This window comes from Equus caballus, chromosome 2, assembly GCF_041296265.1.
Source record: "Equus caballus isolate H_3958 breed thoroughbred chromosome 2, TB-T2T, whole genome shotgun sequence".
NCBI lineage: Eukaryota > Metazoa > Chordata > Mammalia > Perissodactyla > Equidae > Equus > Equus caballus.
The window spans coordinates 95,441,432-95,463,211 of NC_091685.1; the positions used below are offsets into that span (position 1 = coordinate 95,441,432).

The following is a 21,780-nucleotide window of genomic DNA, read 5'->3' on the forward strand; positions in this document are numbered from 1 at the left end:
ATTGTGGTTATGATTTGCATTTTCCTGATGATCAATGACATTTATCATTTTTTCATATATCTGTTGACCATTTGTTTTCCTTCTTTGACGAAATGTCTATTCAAATCTTTAGCCCATTCTTTCTTTGATGAGGAAGGTTTACCCTGAGCCAGCATCTGTTGCCAATCTTCCTTGGTTTTGTATGTGAGCCACCACCACAGCATGGCCACTGATAGACGAGTGGTATAGGCCTGCTCCCAGGAACTAAATCTGGGTTGCCAAAAAGCAGCATGCCGAATTTAACCACTAGGCCACCAGGGTTGGCCCTCTTTAGGCTATTTTTTAAATCATGTTATTAACTGTTTCTAATATTGAGTTGTAGGAGTTCCTTACATATTTTTGAGATTAACCTCTCATCAGATAAATGGTTTGCAAATATTTTCTCCTTTTCTATATGTTGTCTTTTCACTCTGTTGTTTTCTTATCTATGCAGAACCTTTTTAGTTTGATCTAACCCTGCTTGTTTGTTTTTGTTGCTTGTGCTTTAGCTGTTGTATTCATGAAATCATTGGTAATACCAATATCATGAAACTTTTCTCCAATTTTTTTCTTAGGGATTTTACAACTTTAGATCTTATGTTTAAGCCTTGAATCTATTTTGAGTTGATTTCTGTGCATGCTGTAAGATGAGGGTCTAATTTCATTCTTTTGCATGTAGATAATCATAAGCTCTCTGTTACTTTGTAGAATATGATACATGGCTGCATATATATTTATCCCCATCCCCTGGTGATAGGTATATTCCAATTCCAATATTTTTTTCTGGGTATTGCGTCTAAACTTTTATTCTGCAATTAAGAATAGTAATTCCCTGTGTGATCTAAAGACAAAGAAGACAAACTGAATTGAACCTCAAAATATTTATTTATTGACATTTATTGAGCACCTACATCATCATGCATGATGTTGAAACATTTGAATGTTCTTCTATTAATATTTGAAATATATGAGGAGGGAAATAAGTATCAAAGCCTGTGTTTTGGGCAGAGTGACTGAATGGCCACCCAAATGGAGAAGTGATGTACTGCACTGTGGATGCTGCGAGGCTGAGATAGAAGAGGCATCAGTCATCCTGACAAAAAGTGAGGAAGTTAGTGTTAGGGTAAAGATAGTTAACATTGGCAAGAGAGAATAAAATTTGGGTAGCAGAGTTGTTAAAACTGATCAGATAAGATGTTGAGGGAAAGAGAGGAATTTAAAATGATCTTAAGATCTTGAGAATTTTAATCTGGAAGGCTTAAAGGAATGTGATGTCTTTATTGATCATAGGGAACGGGGCGGGGGGGGGGGGGGGAGAGCAGGTGGGAAGAGTTAGAACAAGTGAGGATTAATAGCAGGTTGACCTTCACTGATGTTCATAAGGCAGTTAGGAATTGGATTATTTAGTGTGGAGGAGGTCAGAACTAGCCAGAGATGGTGATTTTATAGGCTTTGGTAAAAATATAGTGTTAAAACCCCCAAAATAATGAGTTCATAGATAGAAAATTGAAAGGAAATAAGTAAAAGTCAGAAGCTTGGAAATGAACGAGCTTGTTCATCATTGTAGATGGGTTCAAGAAACACAGACTCCTTCATTTAGATTTTAAAATAGTCAGTTCTTTACTATGAGGAGTAGAGAGTATTTGAGCAACTTGCTTCTGTTCCTTTACCTGCTACTTTAAAATGTCTTGGTTCCTTCATAGATGACTAGCATTTCACAACAGCAGTAAGCTGGATGAATGAAGAGAAAGTTTTTGGTCCTAGAAAGTAGGTTTGGAAAATGCTGAAACTGTGGATGAATTAAGGAGACAGATTCACCCTGATGCTAATGAAGCTCAAGTTCAGGGCCCTTCAAGTGCATGGGTCTCTTACAAGACCATACAAGGGGTCCTAGCAACATGTTTGTGGTCAAATGTTTTTGCAAATTTTGCAAAAGTGAGTTATTTTAACCTCCATCGATTAAGACTGCTCTCTTTTTCCACTCAGATTTTCCTTTCCCTCATCCTTTCCCTCTTGCTGGGTAGTGGTAGAGAGGCCACAAGTTTTTTTGGATCCAGTGAAGTCTACAGGCAATTTGTTTTTATTGGAGATTGAGTTAGGAATGCAATTAGTTTGGGTTTAGTGGGACATACATATGCAGTTTTTAGTCACTCCTGTATACTCTTCGTATTGCTGGTCACCCAGGTTTTAGCTGAAATGCAGTGTACTTCATTGCAGCAGCAGCATGATTATTCTTTCTGAATTTAGTTTAAATTAACACAGGAATTGATTTTATTCAGAAAACTGAGCCTTGGTATCACTTTCCTTTTCAGACTGAAAAATTTATTTTTATGGAGAAATAAGCAAAAGTTAAAATACCACCCTTCTTTGCTTAATTGATAGGACTACTTCTTACAGGGGAAATAATCATAGATAGTACTTACTACACGCTTATCACTTTTAACTACTGTCAACTCCATTTTCTAGCTGAGGAAACTGAGACCAGAGAGGTTAAGTAATTTTCCTAATGCCACACAACTTAGAAGTGGCAGAACTGGGATCCAGAACCAGGGACTCAGGTTCCAGTCAGTAACGTAAACCACTGGCTCTCCATCCCTGGGTTAGAAGTCAGCGAACCCTGGGTGGAAGGTGTTCGGTGCTTTAGACAAAGCAGATAATTTCTCAAGGTCCTCAGGTTTCTCCCCAGAAATGTGAAGGTGGACTAGAATGTGGTAGTTGTTGGCAACTCTTGGGTGATCTCATGACTGTTGGAAAAATCTGTGACCCCTTTCCGTGAAGTAGAACAGTTGTACTTAAATAAGTTACATACGTTTGTGGACACCCTGAAACCCTTTTCTTAGTCCTAGGTTAAAATCCCCTAGACTGAGAAATCTTTAAATTTGACACAGTCTAATATTCTGCTATTTTAAGAAAAAGTGACTTCCAGTTTATTAGTGACTTTTTAAAAGGGCAAGAGATAACCATTCCAACAATCTATTAAGTGATGGTTCAGTATCTGCCTTATTGATGGGTTGGCTTGGGTTGTATTGGTTTTTTGTGACCTTGAGTTCTCTGAGTGCTGCTGAAGTCTTTCACTTGAAGACGCTTTTCTTGTTAGGAAAATGTTGCAGGTGCATTTGGATTGAACCTCTAGGAAGAAGTTATGGTGTTTACCTGAAGCTAATAAAATAATTTATGTTTTCCCTGTAAATGAGATCTGAAAAACAACCAATGTGTCAATACCAGAATCAATTTGAAAAGGATCTACTGTGAAATTAGATTTCTCAAATAAAATTGTAGTTTAACAAGAGGGCCTTCACTCTGTCTTCCTTCCTATGGGGATGCTTTCATTAGAATGTAAAATGACGGCATGTGTTGGAGCCCTGAACTTAATATGTATCAAACTTGATGGCTTTCAAGATCAAAGGATTGTTTTGATTTAAATGTATGGATTTGTTATTAAAAAAAACAAAGTATCTCACTGGAAAAATAGATTGAGACATTTTATGTATTCTTTCTATGTCACCTAAGGAAATTGCAAAAGCATGCATTCAAAATTAAGTAAGGTGTAGTATACACAGGCAGGAAAGTATTCTGTATAGATTTTGTAAAAATGCGCTAGTATTGTTCTGCCCTTGAGCCAAAAGGCATTAGTATTTTGCTTCTTTGTAAATTTTGGTTGAAAGATTGTTCATTATTGTTGAATTTCAATCTGATTGCAAATTAAATGATGCAAAACTCAATAAAGTAAAATACACAAAAGACCAATTAACATGTTATCTCAGTAAGTATATAGAAGAATGAGAGAACATACTGTTCTACACAGTGGCATATAATTAAGATGTAGTCATAAATCAAGGAAATATTTTAACTTGTTTGGGTGCACAGGTGGCTTTTAGAAAGATTGATTAGCTCCTCTTGCCCCCTTGAGATGCGAGTTCATTGTTATTCCTGCAAAATTAAACAGAATAATTTCTCAGACTTCATACAGTGTGCATGCTTCAATGGAAACAGCATACTGGAGATCAGTGTTTGCAAAGTGTTCATCTCCTTGTCCATTCCTGTTCCAGATGCTCTCTACGATGTCATCACTGTGGGAGCCCCAGCTGCCCATTTTCAGGGATTTAAGAATGGTGGTCTTCGGAAACTACTCCATAGATTTGAAACGGAAAGAAGAAAGTAAGTGATGACAGGATGCGTTAATGATACTATCTTCCCTTTAGGGAAGTTTGTATACAAGGTTAGGATAAAGAAGTTTGGTCCATCACAATGATTAGTTTTGTTTTTTTTTTACAGTTGGCACCTGAGCTAACACACTTATTGCCAATCTTCTTCTTTTTTTTTTCCTCCTTCTTCTCACCAAAGCTCCCCCAGTACATAGTTGTATGATCTATTTGTAGGTCCTTCTGGTTGTGCGTAATGATTAGTTCTTGACATCTCTAACTCATTCATTAACTTAAAGTTGTTGAATTTCCAAAAAATACTTGAGCAGAAATTAAATAAGAATAAATGAAATGCCTGAGTGTGTTGCTTATAGAGTAGTAGTGTGCTGGCAGAAAATTTGGGGGGAAGCCATGCTACTAAAAAGTAGATAGTATTCTACTACCAACTATCGCCCGTTCAATGAGATGGTGTTCAGACAGGGATTTAGTTAAAAACATAGTCTAATTGAACTGTGAAGCTGAAGACACTTAATGGAGAGCATGAGTCCTAATTTATGACTTCGACCCAACTAGTGATTTCCACTGTGGCCTGAGGCAAGGCACATAACTGCTCTGTCGTTTAATTGTGCCATTTGAAAAGAGACATCAATACAGAACTTTATCAGTCAAGTGATGAGACTAAACGAGGAAACTTTCTATTCCTTAGGGAAAAGTAATGATACAAAAACCAAAGTATTATCCCTGCTATTTATACTTCTAATATACTTTCTCAATTTCTTTTTTGCTTGTTTTTAGCTGCCTTAATATATTGCATCAGTAGTTTATCCCCCATGTACCAAGCAAATGAGTTTATCCTGTGTTGACGCAAAATAACCTATAACCCTTCTATAGACAGGAGGAATAAAGTGAGTTTTATTCAAGCCAGGGTGAGAATTAGAACCTGGGAGGGACTTAGAAAGCGTTCTGGAGAAGCATGGTTTTCAGTACAGTCTTATATCTTTTTGGAACAAAGAGCATCCTTTAAACAAATCCAGGATACATTTTCATCAAAGTTTCAAAGAGGTATTTAGTTGAAAATTAGCAGGTCAACATGACCCTGACATCGTGTTGGGAGAGGGACTAATAAGGGCGGGTGTTACCGATAGGGCCTAGGAGGGGAAGTAGGCATTCTCAGCTTAAGAGTATATTCTTTACTTGCATGGTTAAAGCAGATGTACAATGTGTGTTTGATGCACCATGAGTTAGGCTTCTTTAGTTCATGCCAAATCAATTTTGAAACTGATTAATTACCCCGTATACCCCAATGTGTGAAATCTCTTGTCACTTGTAATATCCTCTGGCTGTGGTTACACTCATGTAGACCATAAAGGGTGTTACTCAGATGTGAATGGTAACTTTATTTTTCTTTTCAAGTGGTTATTCTTCTTGAATTAAGAACCCTCATTTTGAAAGTTAGGGGAAGATACTTATTCTTTAGTCATAGTTGTTTTAGTAACAATATTAGAAAATTGATCTGAGTGGCCAAACCAGAGCCTTTTTTCAAGTTTTATCACATCACACATTTGTTGTTCACTGTTCAGGTGTTCAGGAAGAAAGTGGTAAAAGTAAGTTAGAAATTGAATAACTGATATATTATTGTATAAATACATAAACTAATAACACATATATATGTTTCATTCTTGTTTTAGAGAAATTGACTTTGGTACAATAGTATTAACTCATTATTCAGATTTCTCCAGTTTTTTGTTTTCTTTTTTGTTTTGTTTTTTGGTGAGGAGGGTATGTAGTTCTGTGAAATTGTATCACAGGTGTAGATCAGAGTAACCATCACCATCATCATCTTAAAAAACTGTTCATTACCACAAAGAGACTCCCTCAGGTATCCCTTAATAGTCCCCCCTTCTCCCAAACCCTTCTCCTGCAGAAAGCGGTTCTGTTGCCTTATTATTCCACAGGGAGTGGAAGTCGGAGTTCCAACCAGGGGCTCTGAGGGGAGGGGGCACTTCCTATTTAATTCATGGAGGTGGGAAGTCAGTTCAGCAGTCACAGACCCCATGGGGAAAGGGATGCCATCTCTTTACTGCAATGGGAATGGCAGTGGAATACAGGTTTCCGTCCATGGGCTGTACTGGGGTGTGTGTGGGGGGGAGGTGTTTCTCACTGACCTCCTGCCATACCATCCTTCAACTGGGGGAGGGACACTGCTATTTTTCTTGAGTTTGAGACAGGTATGGTTAAAAGTTTCTGTTCTGTTGGGCCTCCCTTTTGCTAGTTCTTTGGCTTTTCTTGGATTTTCAGCTGGGAAAATTTGGGCCTGAGTAACATGCAAACAAAATCAAACATATTGTAGAGGTTTTCATGCTGTTCACATGAGACTTTTCTAGGAGAACCAAATCTCTAATTACACATATATGTTTAGTCAGCATTTTGCTGCATTGAAGGCTTCTCTAGCACTCAATTTGGGATATATAGGAGGCGAGAAAAAAAACCCATGGAACTCACTGTCATGTCATTCCTTAAGTCCTGAGGCTCCCAGCCAATATGCCTTCTTTTCTCTACCTCTTAGAGCCTTCTGACTTACGGATTTTGTCTAGAGTTTTTTTGTGTGTGTGATTAGTGGGAGAAATAAAATAGATTGTGTTTACTCCATCTTGTTAGGAACTGGAAGTTTGTACCTTGAGAATTTGCTTAATCTACGTTTTTCTCAATCAAATTTTTAAGTGCACAACACAATTAGAAGACTGAAAACTGTCCACAGGGCACATAGAATCTAGTCGAGCATATAAAGCGTCGGTATGTCAAACATGGAATCTAACCTTATAATAATGTGTGTGTTTATATGCTACTGGCAAGGACAAATGTTGAGTTGTGTGGTTAGACTCTGAATAATATTTCTTGAGTTTTAAATATCTGAATTTTTCAGATATTCTGATGTGTGAACATCTGAATTCTTCACTCTTCTTCACTTTTCACTGGGATGTTTATATGCATATAAACGCACACACACAGCTCTGGGATCAAATTTAAAATAAAAGAGAGGGGCCGGCCCAGTGGCGTAGCAGTGAAGTTCGCATGTTCTGCTTCGGTGGCCCGTTGTTCGCTGGTTCAGATCCCAGGTGTGGACATGGCACAGCTTGGCAAGCCATGCTGTGGTAGGCATCCCATGTACAAAGTAGAGGAAGATGGGCATGGATGTTAGCTCAGGGCCAGTCTTCCTCAGAAAAAAGAGGAGGCTTGGCAGATGTTAGCTCAGGAGTAATCTTCCTCGGGAAAAATAAATAAATAAAAGAGAAAAGTGTGTTCAATGTTTGTAAATATTGATTTGCTTTAGGTTTTTCATATATCCCATTGCTTTATTGATGATTTTATTGATAAAGTACAATAAAATTTTTTTAAAAATTAAAAAATAACTTGATGTAGATCTTAAAAGTACTTTCCATAGGGCAGTGGTATGGGACAAATACAGCTTGCTGAGGCAATACACAGATAAGCATGGTATCAGCCAGTCTATCTGATCAAGAGCTGACCTGAGTCAAGACTTCATGCCTAAAGTGATATCACATTATGCAAATCATTTTTATGCAGACTTTTTCAGCAACAAATATTGTCTTTTTCAGCCATAAGCAATAATAGAGAAGTAAATATGACTATATGAAATGAGTAACTTAGACTTACGCATTTACATCTGGCAGTACAGAAAATCGCAGTTACGTGAAGGGAAATTTCTTTACCTGTTCTTTTTTTGGTACCCCCTCACCCCAAAAAATATAGTCAAGTCTTTTAGGCTGGTTTTTTAGGGGAATTACCACAGCCATTGTACTACTTCATCTCCATTTATTTTCATCTCAGCTAAGCCAATGAAATAATTGTCATCTGAGAACAGATGTAATTTATGTGTCTGTTCCTTAGTGATTTCTTTTTCGATGAATACGTTGATCTCATAATGAAAAGGGTTTTAGCATAAGAAAGCTTTGCTTATGGTATTCATATAATGTAATTCGGATCACGTAAAAATGTATTTTAAAAGCTACAAGATGATTAATTAGGAAGATTTATCTTTTTAAAGCACAAATTGAGTACATCACTCCCCTGCTCAGAAACCTTCAAGGAGTCCACACTCATCCACTGGCCCCCTAAAGCCACCTTGATCTCACCCCACCGACATTGTACCTTCATCAGCTCCTTCTCCTGTAGTTGCGACTTAAATGCTCCACGAGCTGTTTCCTTAATGGGCTTCACACTTTTCCACCTCTTCCCCTTTCCTCACTCTGTTCCCTTTTACAAGAAATTCTTCGGTCCTCATCTTCCCATTATTTTCCATTTCTTCCTGTCAAAACCATATACATAATCCTATCAAAATTCTAGACATGGTCCGTCCTAAGATTCCACCCTCTTCATTATGTCTTCCTGATTTCTCAAGTTGATTTAGCTCTTAGTCCTAATATTTTATTTTCACTCCCCTTTCAACCTTACTAGGTCACAATTATGGTGTATTAGGTTTGTTCTTGTCCAATACTTCCACGACAGTTTGCCATTGCCTTAAGAGGTGACTTTCTCTTGAAATTTGAATCTTCTGGACTGCTCCCAGAGTACTTGGCGTGCAAGCAGTCTATAGATCAAATTCGACAGGCATGAGAATTCACATATGAATCGAATACAGTCTCTGACTGAAGTGCTGTCAACTCCAGGGGCAGATGAAGTTTCACAAATAATCATAATGCAGTAAGATCAATATTATATACAGCAGAGGTTCTCAATCCTGGCTGCACATTAGAATCACCTTTGGAGCTTTAAAACATTTTAACTATGCCAGGGTATCACCCCAGACAAATTATGTGAAAGTCCTGGGAATACAGCCCAGGTATTAGTATGTTTTAAAAGCTTCCCAGGTGAGACTAATGTGGAGAGTTGAGAACCGGTGATCTAGATGTCAGTGAATATGGCTGGGAGAGGACAGATGAAAGGTGTGGTGAATAGAAATAGGAATAGTGACACAGATGAGATAAAACTTGAAAAATATGTAGAACCTCAATTGGTATGTGTCAAAAGGAAAGAAAATCTATGTAAAGGAATATTTGTTGAAATAAAGAAGAAAAGTATTACAACTCTCTTACTAGAAATTTTGGTTTACAGAATCTCAAACTCATTAAACAGTTGCAAAATAAAACCAAAGATGGGAATAAAGCTTATAAGAATTTTATCTGGGAAAAGTTGGGCCTGAGTAACATGCAAACAAATAAAATCGAACGTTAGTTATAGAGATTTCGTGCTATAAACATGAGACTTTTCTAGGAGACTCAAAACTCCAATTACACATACATTTTTTAAAAGATCAAAATCAGGATGTTTGTAACCCAAGTATTCACTTATTATGTCAAACATCTACTTGTTCCTGGAGTTGCTGATTTACCGAGACACTATTGAAAGCTCGTGGATTCCTCCCCAAATATGAATCATTCCTTTATTTTCAGTATTGTTTAAAAGAAAGGGAAAAATTACCATGACAACACATATTTTGCCGCCTTTAATATTTTCTAATTTCAGCAGGAACTTCAGATTCAGCCAGAACTTTCACTGAGTAGGATCATGACCTGAAAGCATCGCCTTTTCATTAAGATAAAAAGGCACCTCATGAAAACCAAGAGCCTTTGTAAGGAAGACAGAAAGGCCAGTGAGGGACAGTGTTAACTCCTTCTTGAGAATATTAATTCCCTGCAATCTGCCTATTCATTTGGAACAAACTCAGAACGAGCTCCCTGCAAATGATACTAATGTCACATGCCTGCTTTGAGTATCGCCCTGGTCCCCCCACCATCTATTCCAGATGCCCATAATCAACATTTACTGCCCTACAATTTCAAAGGGAAAAGAGAAGAAAATCATTTGGAAAAGTCATAGAGAAAATGAACTAAAATTTTACTGATAGAAAACTTATAGGCTGTCCTTGAGCCTGCAACTACTTGAGTCTGTACTAGAATTTGGGGAATTTTCTGAAAGTAAAACAATAATACAAAGAGTTAAACAAACCAGTCATCTTTTAAGAGATCAATGGTTATTCAATCACACGGTGGAAATTCTGAGGAAAATTTTTCTTAAATCTTGTGAGGAGAAATAGAAGTAGTTATTTCCTCCTTCTCTACTATATATCAGAGGCTTCCTCAAAAAAAGGAAAAATGTTGCATCAAAGAAGGAAGCGCTCTCTAGCCCACAGTGTAGCAGGCATCCAATAAACCAGAAATAGGAGAACTGGATGCAGAACCTCATATTACCAACTTTGAAATATAATTTTCTCGGGCTGGCCCCGTGGCCAAGTGGTTAAGTTCGCACGCTCCACTGCAGGCAGCCCAGTGTTTCGTCAGTTCCAATCCTGGGCGCAACATGGCACTGCTCATCGAGCCACGCTGAAGCGGCGTCCCACATGCCACAACTAGAAGGACCCACAACTAAGAATATACAACTATGTACCAGGGGGCTTCGGAGAGAAAAAGGAAAAAAAATAAACTCTTTAAAAAAAAAAAGAAAGAAATATAGTTTTCTGATAGAATCACTAACCACTGCTAATTTGAGAGAGAAGAAACATAAATTAACCGTTTTAGTTAGTAGTGTAGAAATGAGATATGTAAGCAAAACTGTCAGAGTTTTCCAGGTCTTCCCTTTTTATACTCTCTCTAATAACATATAACAGACTAGGCAGTAGTTACAAAAATATTTGTTTTCAAACCCTTCACTTTCATGCTTAAGATTAAAGATTCTCATGTCTCTTTATGAAAGGGAATGAGTAATTCAGCTGTATTCAGTGAAAGCAATGAGACTGCATCCATGATTTGATTTTGGGAGCCAACTCTTTTTTCCAACTTCAACTTCTTTGTCTTTCTCTAGCCTGATGTCTGGATTTCTCTCCGAAATTTGTCTTGTCACTCACTGGCAGAGTAATTTAGTCTGAGATCATAATGGTTTAGTATTCCATGTGAACCAATAGATCATGTCATATATCTTTTATGTAGAAATATTTTTGATCTTTCAATAATATATATTTTTGGTAAATACTTTCTATCAATAATTTCCCAATTTTGCATATTGTTTATTGGAAAATGTAGAGAAGTCAAAAGAAAGTTTAAAATCACCCATAATCTCCCTCCTTAACAAAACAGTTACTAGTAAGATACTGGTGCAGTCTCTTCTAGTTTGTTTTTCCCACATTTAATCTGCATCTTTATATTTTATATATTATTTATTTATTCTTCTTATTTATTTATTTATTCTTATTTATTTCTACATTTTATATTTTACTTATATTTCTATTATAAATTTAAAAATTCAAAATGGCTTAAAATGACTAATTCTTCAAAGTATATAAATTGAATACTCTTCTTTTAAAAACAATCTTTGTGTTTTTGGTTCTTTGGAAGTCATGCCCAATACACTGAAGCTAGGCTATTTCAAAATAGCAGTCTTATAGGTGGCAGCTAAAATTCATGTCCCGTTCGCTTTCAAAGACATTTCTTTCCTTTTGGAAAAACCACTTTATATCACAAACAAACAAATAAATAAATAAATATCACACAGGCCCTATGGAAATAAGTGTGAATAAAAGCCCTATGCATTCCTTTTCTTTTTCTTTTGAAATGTGTTCAGAGGCTGACAATATGTCATTTTCAAGGAGATGGGGATTAATTCTTTGTGTAGATGAATTTGATTCCTTGAGGCTATATTTTCTTCTTCCTATGAGTCGGTTCCTCCTTGGCCACTCTGAGCTCTCAGCTCAGTTCATGTTTGAGCAAATGCAAAGCTGGGTCTGCCAAAACTGTGGACCAGGCTTTTCTTCTTCACATGTGCTTCCCCATATGCCGCTCCTTATACACAACATTAGATGTTCAAGAATAAGTGGATTTTATCTCTTATACATCTATAGCTTGGAGTAGAGAGAGAATAAAATGTTTTTAATTAAATAGGCTTGTGGAGACTTGGACATACTCTACAAACTAAATGATGAGGTTTGCAAAGCATTGAACTAAATATGATCCAAGGGAATGGAAGGAATTTTGCTAGGTTGCATATGATCCTAAATGAATTTGTAATGCAGCTTTCTCCTTCTTCATTCTCGTTTTAACTATTCAAAAATAAAATTTGCTTGTAGCACACAAATTCAAAGAAGGAAGAAGCATATAAAGTGAAAAGCCTGCCTTTTCCATTCTTCCTCCTCAGAATAAACCAATCGGAACACCTTAATATATTTTCCTGTGCAGTTTCTTCCAGGTGTTCAACCACTTGACTTTTCAATGGTTATAAATCTAGTCCACAAACTCAGGTCTGAAGAATGTAATGTTCTTGACTTTTGTATAACTCAGTTTAATTTGGGGGGCCCCCATTCTGGGGCAAGGCAGAAACTTTCTTCTCAGACAATTCATAGACCCCACTCCCTGTATCGATTGAATCCTGTCTTGGGCGCTTACTGGCTGTGTGACATTAGTCAAATTATCTCACCTCTCTGTGCCTGAATTTCCTTGTTTGTAGCATAGAAATAACATTGCTTACCTCATAGGGTTATTCTGAAGGTTTGATGACTTCATGTACATCAAACATTTTATAACAGTACCTGGCACATAATGAGGGCTTGATAGATATTAGCTATAACTTGTGTAAAATATATAAACAAGTATATTTGCACTCAAAAAAATGTTTTGACAACTTCTCATTTCAATACATGTAGATCTCATTTTTTCTGTAAGTAGGATTTTATTGATCAAATGTAGCATAATTATCTAACCAATGCACTATTGATTGTTATTTAGATTGTTTCTAATTTGTTGTTATAACTCCCTGTGTTTGCAAGGCCCCTCCTTGTTCTTATGTCTCTGCAAATTTGTGAGCATTTCTTTTTGGTAAATTCCTAAAAGTGGAATTTCTTAGTTGAGATGGTTACATTTTAAAGATATTGCCATATTGCCCTCCAAAAAAGTGGTATCAGTGTGTGTAAGATGCCTGATTGCCCACATATTCTTGAGCGCTGGGCTTCAGCCCCCATCTGTGTGTTAAGCCCAGGTGTGGTTCATGCGATCCAGACATATATTAACAACCATCTGGCAGACAGCTCCCCACTAACGGTATCATCTAAACACCTCAAAGTCAGCATATTAAGTCAAGTCTCATCCCCTTACCTTACGTCAGATAAAAGACACTAGCATCCACCCAGATGTTCAACTTAGGAATCTGAAAATCCTTGACTACTTTTCTTCCCTTACCTCCACTTCCAAAAAAAAAAAAAAATCAATTCTGTTAGTTCCACCTTTTTGTTTCTCAGGAAGTCATTCATTTCAATAACAAATTGTGCCTTAGGATAATCCTAACCCACAGAATTACCATCTTTTAAATGTCCTACTGCCAAATCTCTTCATCCCTCTCCCTCTGCCAGGCTGGCTCTCATCGAATCCATTTTCCTCACCTTGGTTGGAGTAATATTTCTAAAACACAAATATAATTTTGTGATTTTGTAATTTTAAACATTTCATCCCTGCCTCTTGCCCGGAGGATAAAGCACAAAGTGCATAGTATATTCATGTGTAACCTGGCCCTGCTCTCTTTAGCTTGGTCCCTCGCTACTTACACCACCATCTCTTACGCTCACACCACCCTCCATAGTGAACCAAACTGAACGTCCTCCATCTCAGTTCTGCTGCAAGCCTTCTCAGACTCCTTGGCTAGACCACATCTGCTTTTAGCCTCCAGTGTACAAACATGTCTAATTGTTTCTCTTCCCTTCTAAACTTTGTGTAGTGAGGGCATGGACTGTGTCTCTCTGGTTTACCACAGAATCCTCAGGAACTAACTTGAGAAGTATTTTTTGAACGAATAAGTATGTGAGGGAGTGAATGAAAGTGGTGAAAGCATTACCTCTCACAGGAGTGGAAGGAAGAACAAATTACTCTGCCTCAAGAGATCAACGTGACTGAATTAGGTAACAGAAACAGAGGGAAGGTTTGCGGAATTAGGAAACAGAAACATAGGGGCATTTGTGGAAAATATCTTGTAGGCTTTAAAAACAGCCATTTGTCAGGTATTAGAATGTTATTGTTTGCTTGTACCTCACAAGGAAGGAAAAATAAACTTTATGTGTTCTGAAATGAGAAAGGTGATAATTTTTATAAAAAAGCCAACCTAAAATCTGATTCAATATTAGTAATGCAAGGGTGACTTTAACATTTAAAAGTTGGCAGCATTCCTCCAATCACCTACCCAGAATCTTGTAAAGCAAAGTATAATTTGAAGCTTAAGGAAAAAGCACTGCATATTGTGTGACAATTCAAAATTCTTAAAAATTAAATCATCCTTTTAAAGAAAATCACTTTAATTGTAAATGAAACTGTTTGCTAATGATCTTAGAATTTATAGTGATAATAAATTTGGTGAAGAGAACGGTGTCTGAAAATGATAGAATACAAAATCAATCTTAATTGTTTTCAATTGTTTAATTGATTTCAGAAAGCCACTGAACTTCTCACCCTTCAGTTTCCTTATTTACACAATAGATGTAATGGTTTCTCTTGAGATCATTAGATTGTTAGAGTGGTTAAAATCTTGAGATTTTTGAAGAAGGACTTATTAAGAATACCATCACTATTTCTCGGGAAGATAGTTTGAATAATTTGACTTGTCAATTATATGTTTTAATTTCACAGAGTTATTAAGGTAAGACTTCTGGTTTTATCTCAGAAGAAAAAGTTAATCAACAAGGAATTAGGATTGAAAAGATAAAATGGGAAATCTAATAGGCAGATTACAGAAAAACTTTTTTCTGCTTACTTAAAAAACTAGATATGGAAAAGATAATATGGTTTGAGGATTTATTTGCTGTAAATCAGAAACTGCATTTCTCCTTCGCTGTAAACTAAAACAATATTTTAAACCATGACACAGTTTTGTCGTCTCAACTAGTATGCCTTTAATCCAAGGAAGAACTCTTGTAGTCATGTTAAATACTGAGCGACTTCCAGCGTGTTTTTTAAAGCTCTCTGTTAGCTTGGATATTTGATATCCATCACGCTAAAGGCAACAAGTGGCAGGAAAGACAGTCATCTACAAAGAAATTTTCAGAAAATAAAAAATGCTGTATTTTCCAGAGCTTTAGAAGTTAACTGTAGAATATCCCATTCTTGGCAAGATTATACTAAAAGTAATAACTTTAAAAAAAAATGTACATATGGGATCTATGTCATGGAAAAATCACACAATTGTCGTGTGTAACATGAGAAAAACAGAATTATTGCAAAATCTTTGTCAGATAAGACCTTGCCTGAACATACCACTGTCCTCTTCTCTGTCGTAAGGCGTGCATTGATAAGTAGTTACTGCAATGAGCCTGTCAGAGGGGAAAGATGGCTTGGCCTAGGGTGGTGTCAGCACAGATGGAGAGAAGGAGATTGGTTGCAGAAATATTTAGGAGGGCTTGCCAAGTATTTGGATTTTGTGTGTTTGGAGTGAAAAGTAAAAATCCAGAGGTATCAAGAAAGACTCCCAGGTTTCTGTGCAGCACACCTGGGTATGGTGCTGCCATTCCATGCACCTTGGCTCTGAAACTCCAGGATCCTACAGTAGCTGGGGGCCAGGGGTGGAGGAGGGGAGTGGGAAGAGAGAGTGTGTGTGAGGATATGACTAAGGCTGGGCAGGGGACAGGAGCCAAATCAACACTTGTTTGTTCTATCAAGTCCTGGCAGCTCATACTATGGGCTGCCAGGACTCATTCACAGGTTTTGTCTGAGGATTAACGTGATCAGATTTGCATTTTGACTGACAGTGTGGAGAGAACTTAAAAAGGGCAAACAGTTAGGCTATTATAATAGTGTGGTTGAGAGGAAGTGGGTGACTATGGACTTGAAGATTTTAAGGAGACTTTTACAGGATTTAAATCCAGCTGCATGAGGACTTGAGAGAGACTGGGCAGGGTTGAAGGACTCTTAGGTTTCTCGTTTATATAACCCGGTAAATGCCAAGCTTGCTGGGAAAAGGAGTACAGGAAATAAACCATTTGTTTCCATTGCTTACTTAAGAAGCTCAGTTGTCTATATTCAAAATGGAAAGAAGTTTCATGAAACAAGAAAATCATTTTGTTGAGTCTGTGATTTTTCCCCTTAAAGAATCTTTTGTATGTAAGAACTAACAGTGAATCTTAGGGATCGCAAATTCCCTTATTTATTTTATTTATTTTATGGATGAGGACCAAAGATTGAGTCACCCATGCGGATAATGACAGAGCCAGAACTAGAAAATTAGACTTCTGTCCCCACTCTCAGATTCTTGTTCCATAGTCATTCACCCTCATGCAATCAGTAGATATTTAACACAAAGCATATGCTCTTAATAAATGAACAATGTTAGTTCTAACAAATATTGTTAGTTATAGACCATCTTTCTAGGAATTGGTTTTGCTACCCACCAAATAGAAATAAAAAAATTTGGTCGATTCAACTTCTTCTGGACTTTTATGAGAATATAATTTCAAAAGTAAATTGCTTTATCTGTACTATTAAAAAAAAAACCCAAAACATGAATTGATGTGATTTTCACTCAATCATCAGTTATGATTTTAAACTGCCTAAAATTGCTCTGTATAGTAGTCGGTAAAGATATTTCTGAGACTTTAGCCTTATTGATTCTACCTATAGCCTCCCTAAATACACCTCAAGAAAACCACTTATTTAGAAACATTTTACAATAAAAATAATAGAGAGAAAAAGTAATTTTTTAGAGATGTTCATAGATTCTATTCATAACAGTAAAATATTAGAAACGTCTTGAATGACTGAATAAGCAACCTATTCTGCTAAATCACTAAAGTAGAGAACTATGTAGTCATTTCAGTTAGTATGTGCGTTATGAGATATGCAGAGATGTATATAAAAAAATGTACCTGAAAGAAAACATGAAATGATATACTCTACACAGAAGACATCAATCTAAGCATATTGGTGAAAGTTTGGAAAGGATACTAAAGTTTATTTAGAATGGTATGGATAGATACAGAGTTCCATTTCTTTTGGATAGTTTTTTTTTTGTTGTCTCTCCTGCTTTTTATTTAGTTGTAGAATAAAAGAAATGTCTTCGTAAATTCCTTTTGCCACTTCTACTTCAAGCAAATATGGAAAACTAGGTCATGAAAAAAAAATCTCCAACTACAGAATACCTGGAAATGTGGGATGCAATGTGACATTCTTTCACATTGCTTTTACATGACTGTCTGACCTCTCAGGAATGTAAGGAGCTATAGTACTGGGTGTTTAGTTAGCAAGCCCCGCGAAACCAAGGTTACCCAAAGATATTTGCACACAGCAAGAATATCGAGCTTTAGGTTTGCAGGCTCTTATGGGAAGAAGACTGAGGCAAAAACGTTATCCCCTTTTCCTTCTCTGCTGCTGGCCCTGGCTGTGGCATCTAGAGGACAGGCATCATCACGCTCATCACATCATCCATACGGATCATCTTGCTGCCTCCCTGTGGCCTTTCGCTTTCCTCAATGCATTGTCCAAGTGGCAGTCACTAAATATTTCTTGAAAGTTTACTGTGAGATGATTTCAAATTCTTTCTTTAGTCTAATCTGTGTTATAAAATAGAATCATACATTTTCTCTCATGAGCTTTGTTTTGATTAGATGAGAACTTCAATTAAATTTTATTTTAATAAAATAACCTACCGTTATGTTACTGAATAAAAGATGTTTCCTGTATTAGTGCATTATAACCTTTCCAGATTTAAAATGGGTCAATACTGTGTTCACGAGGTAGTGAAACATAATTGAGAGTTCAAATTCTGTAATGATAAAGACCTGGGTTTGAACCCTGGTTCTACCATCTATGCTAGTTGTGTAATCCAGACCAAGTTACTTAACCTATCCAAGCTTCAATTTCTGTGTCTGGATGGTGGAAGAATAATTGTTCCTCAGAGAGCTGTTGTCAAGATTACATAAAATAATCCCTGAAGAGAATTTAGCATAATACTAGGCCTATGGTATAGACCCAATAATTATTAGCTATTAAAATGAGAGAATGAAGGAGAGAGAGAGATTTGGATTATTAGTGTAAATTCTACAGCATAAATTATTGGCTTTATTATAGACCCTCCACAAAAATATAATCAGATTTAACAGGGAAAAAAATGAAATGGTTCCTAAATATACTTTCTGTTTTCCTATATTTTTATCCCAGAATCATAATCACCAACACTATAATATCATATGCTGAGAACATTTGCTTTTCTTCCCCCAGCTTTATTGAGGTATAATTGACAAATATTTGATATATTCAAGGTGAATAACTTGATGTTTTGATATATGTATACATTGTGAAATAATCACCACAGTCCAGCTAATTAACCTATCCTCCATCATCTCACATAGTTACCATTTTCTTTTGTTTTCTTTTCTTTGTGGTGAGAACACTTAGGATCTACCCTCTTAGGAAATTTCAAGCATAAAATACGGTACTGTTAATTATAGTCACCGTGCCATGCATTAGATCTCCAGAACTTATACATCTTGCATAAGTGAATCTTTGAACTGCTTGACCAACATCTCTCCATTTCCCACTCTCTCCAAGCCCTGGCAGCCACCATTCTATTCTCTGCTTCTGTAGCATAATTTGCATACCATACAATTGACTTATTTTAAGTATACAATTCAATGATTGTTAGTAAATTTACAGGGTTGTGCAGTCATCATCACCATCCAACTTTAGGACATTTCCATCACCCCAAAAAGATCTCTCATTCCCATTTGCAATCACGGGAACATTTACTTTTGCAGTATATTTGGGAATGGTTTCTGTTCTTCGGATAGGTACATGAATGGATAAGGTCTACGATGGAGTTGAGAAAATTTTTGGATGGAGACCTGGTGTTGGTGTTACTCCGTCACACTTTCACAGAGCAGTGAGCACGAAAATATCAGAAGCCAAACAAGGCAGAAATAGAACTGACCAGATCCTTGGAAGTTGGCAAAGGAAATTAGGGCAAGTGAATTCAAGCATAGATGGGAATAGGCCATGGAAGGAAGTGAAAACACATTGGACTTATTTAAAGTCACTTAAGATTGCCTGGGAAGTTTTTGTTAGGGCAATAATAGGGCTAAGGATAGGATGTATACAGAAAAAAGGTCTTAATGGTCAAGAAATTGCAGATAAGAACTTGCAAACTGAAAAGTGGAGTAGTAGGAGCCACTGTGATCAGAGCCAACACGTAAATTTTTTTGAGAGCAAGTTGAGCCAAAATAAATTTTAGGTTTTTTCCCTCTTAATTAGCATTACCTGTCCCAGAGCTAATAATTGGCAGAATCAGGCTTTGTTCAAAATACTCATTCTAAAATTTCCAGGAGACCAACTTGTCTTTAAAAATGCATAGTTTCATAGACAAACATCAATTTATGTGTAGATCATGTAACTCATTTAATTATGTAAGTAAAATCCTTTGGAGGTAAAAAAAACAAATACTGTTTTCCTTTTAGTTCTTTTCTCTCAGCCGCACTTCTAGAAAAAAATGGAAAGAATGCATGGGGAAAAACAGAGAGTTATGTTTTTACATTCTACAATTTCATGAAGCATGTTGTTAAACCCTGTGAAGCCAGAAGGGTATATTCAAGTGCACTAAGGTGTAAATTTTCATTTATTATCCACATGATTTTTTTCCCAGTTAGAACTGAGAGCATGTCTATCCTTCCCTCTGGATTCAAGAGACTGTTTCTTTACAAATACTGCTTGAGTTGGGAAAAAAATAAGTGGAAAAAGTCCTGAAATTTTTCTCTGGAGATTTAGTTCTGCCACAGGAGCAGAGACACATCACTCAATAGCATTTTTTCTTATGTCCATGCCTCTCCTCCTCCATCTATTCCTTCCCTTTTCCCTCCTTGCCTGTTCAGCATCTCTCATCTATATTTTTGCATGACTCCATTTGCGAAAGTAGTAGTTGGCTGGGCAAATGGGTTAAGGAGTGGAGGTAGTAATGGCGTGGGGTAGGGGAGGAGCAGATAAGTGGCAGTGCAAGTCCCAGGATTTGGGATGTGGATAGGGAACTGAGGAAGAATTGCTTTATTTCTCTCTCCTAGCCTACCTCCTGCCTCTTTCAAAACTAAGCAAAAGTCATGGATTTCAATGTCATGGAGAGAGGACAGAGGAGAGACCAGTTTGTAGGCTGTTGCAACTATCCTGGTGGTAGGAGATGATGGTGGTCCACACCAAGGCAGTTGCGTAGAGAGTGGAAATGAGTGGTTGGGTTCTCTACATATTTTGAAGGAAAAGGGAGAATATTCTGAAAATTGGACAAAACATAGGAGAGAGAGAAGAGACATGGACCACCATCATAGGACTTGCTGGGAACTAAGCTGAGGAAGAGTGCCAGAGGAGCTGGCTGTTGACAATGGGGAGCAGATCAGGAGCTCAGTTTGGGACATGATAAGTTGGAGCTGTCAAGAGGAGAGCTTTTGTTTTTAGTTAGAGTTCATGGGAGAGATCTAGGCTAGAAATGTGAATTGGGGAATCGTTTGCACAATTGAAGTATTTAAACCACAAGATAAATGAGATTACTTAGGAAGGACAGATAGATAAAAAAGGGAAGAGTTCCAAGGGCTGAGTCCTGGAGCATGCCAACACTAGAGGATGGGGAAATAAAGAGGACCAGCAAAAAGCAACTGAAATGGAATATACACCCAAGAATATACAATCATTTTTTAAATTGTATTTTGGTAGCAATTAACATTTATGAATATCAATGCTTTATTTTTCTTTATGTCTCCAACATATGACGCCCCCAGTAACAACAGGCACTTATGTACATATGAGTATGGATGTGTGTATTCTAATTAAATTTATATTAAATAAATAAATATATATTATATGTTTACTATTTCATCAATAAAAAATTATTATGGCACCAATTACAATTTTTATTATCCATGATTTGCTATTTATTTATATCCTATTAAAACATTTTTTGTCTAAGCAAATTTTTTGTCTTTCTTCTGGCTTTGTCTGATTGATAGTTGATTCAAGTGTTTGGATTCAGTTTAAATTTCAGACCACTATAAAATAGAGTTTCGCTATATTCTTTTTATCTCGATAATTAAATTATACTCATAACTTTCCATTTAAGAAGCTATAACTGTTAAAATATATGACATGTTTAAACAGTAAGGCACTGAATAGGTGGATGAAATTTATGTATACTTAAAATTATTTTGTGGGTGGTGATATTTTTTTTTCCATATCATACTATTTCATCTGGGATACCAGCATTGGCTTTTATTGTGGAAAATGAATCTTTCAGCCTCACTGGGTAAGGTGCTTATTCTTAAAGACTCAATCAGGAGAACCAGTGCCTACTACAAAACTCTGCTCCAACAGAGACTGACTTGGGAGGAGGGGGCAGGAGTTATGGTTATGTCCCATGATGGTGATTGAAGAATGTAATGGGAGGATGAGAGGAAGAGGGCAGGGAGTATATAGGGAGGGCAAAGAATGGAAGGACAATGGAAAATGTTAGGGGAGGCAACACTGGCAAGGAGAAGGGCTCTGAGGCAACTTGTGCTGAATATAAAGATGGAGTGCAAAAAAGTAGCCTTATAAAAGGCACTAGGAAAATTAAA

General features: G+C 36.7%; 1 protein-coding gene across 35 annotated transcripts in view; it reads left to right on the top strand.

Annotated features, from left to right (window-relative positions):
* The window catches only part of INPP4B (inositol polyphosphate-4-phosphatase type II B), a 747,831-nt gene that overhangs the window by 586,608 nt on the left and 139,443 nt on the right, over positions 1 to 21,780 (top strand). For all 35 annotated transcript variants that reach the window (XM_070258367.1, XM_070258371.1, XM_070258379.1 and 32 more), the window contains one exon: positions 4,068 to 4,176. In XM_070258367.1, the coding sequence (XP_070114468.1) occupies positions 4,068 to 4,176 (109 nt within the window). The remainder of the gene's footprint in view (positions 1 to 4,067; positions 4,177 to 21,780) is intronic.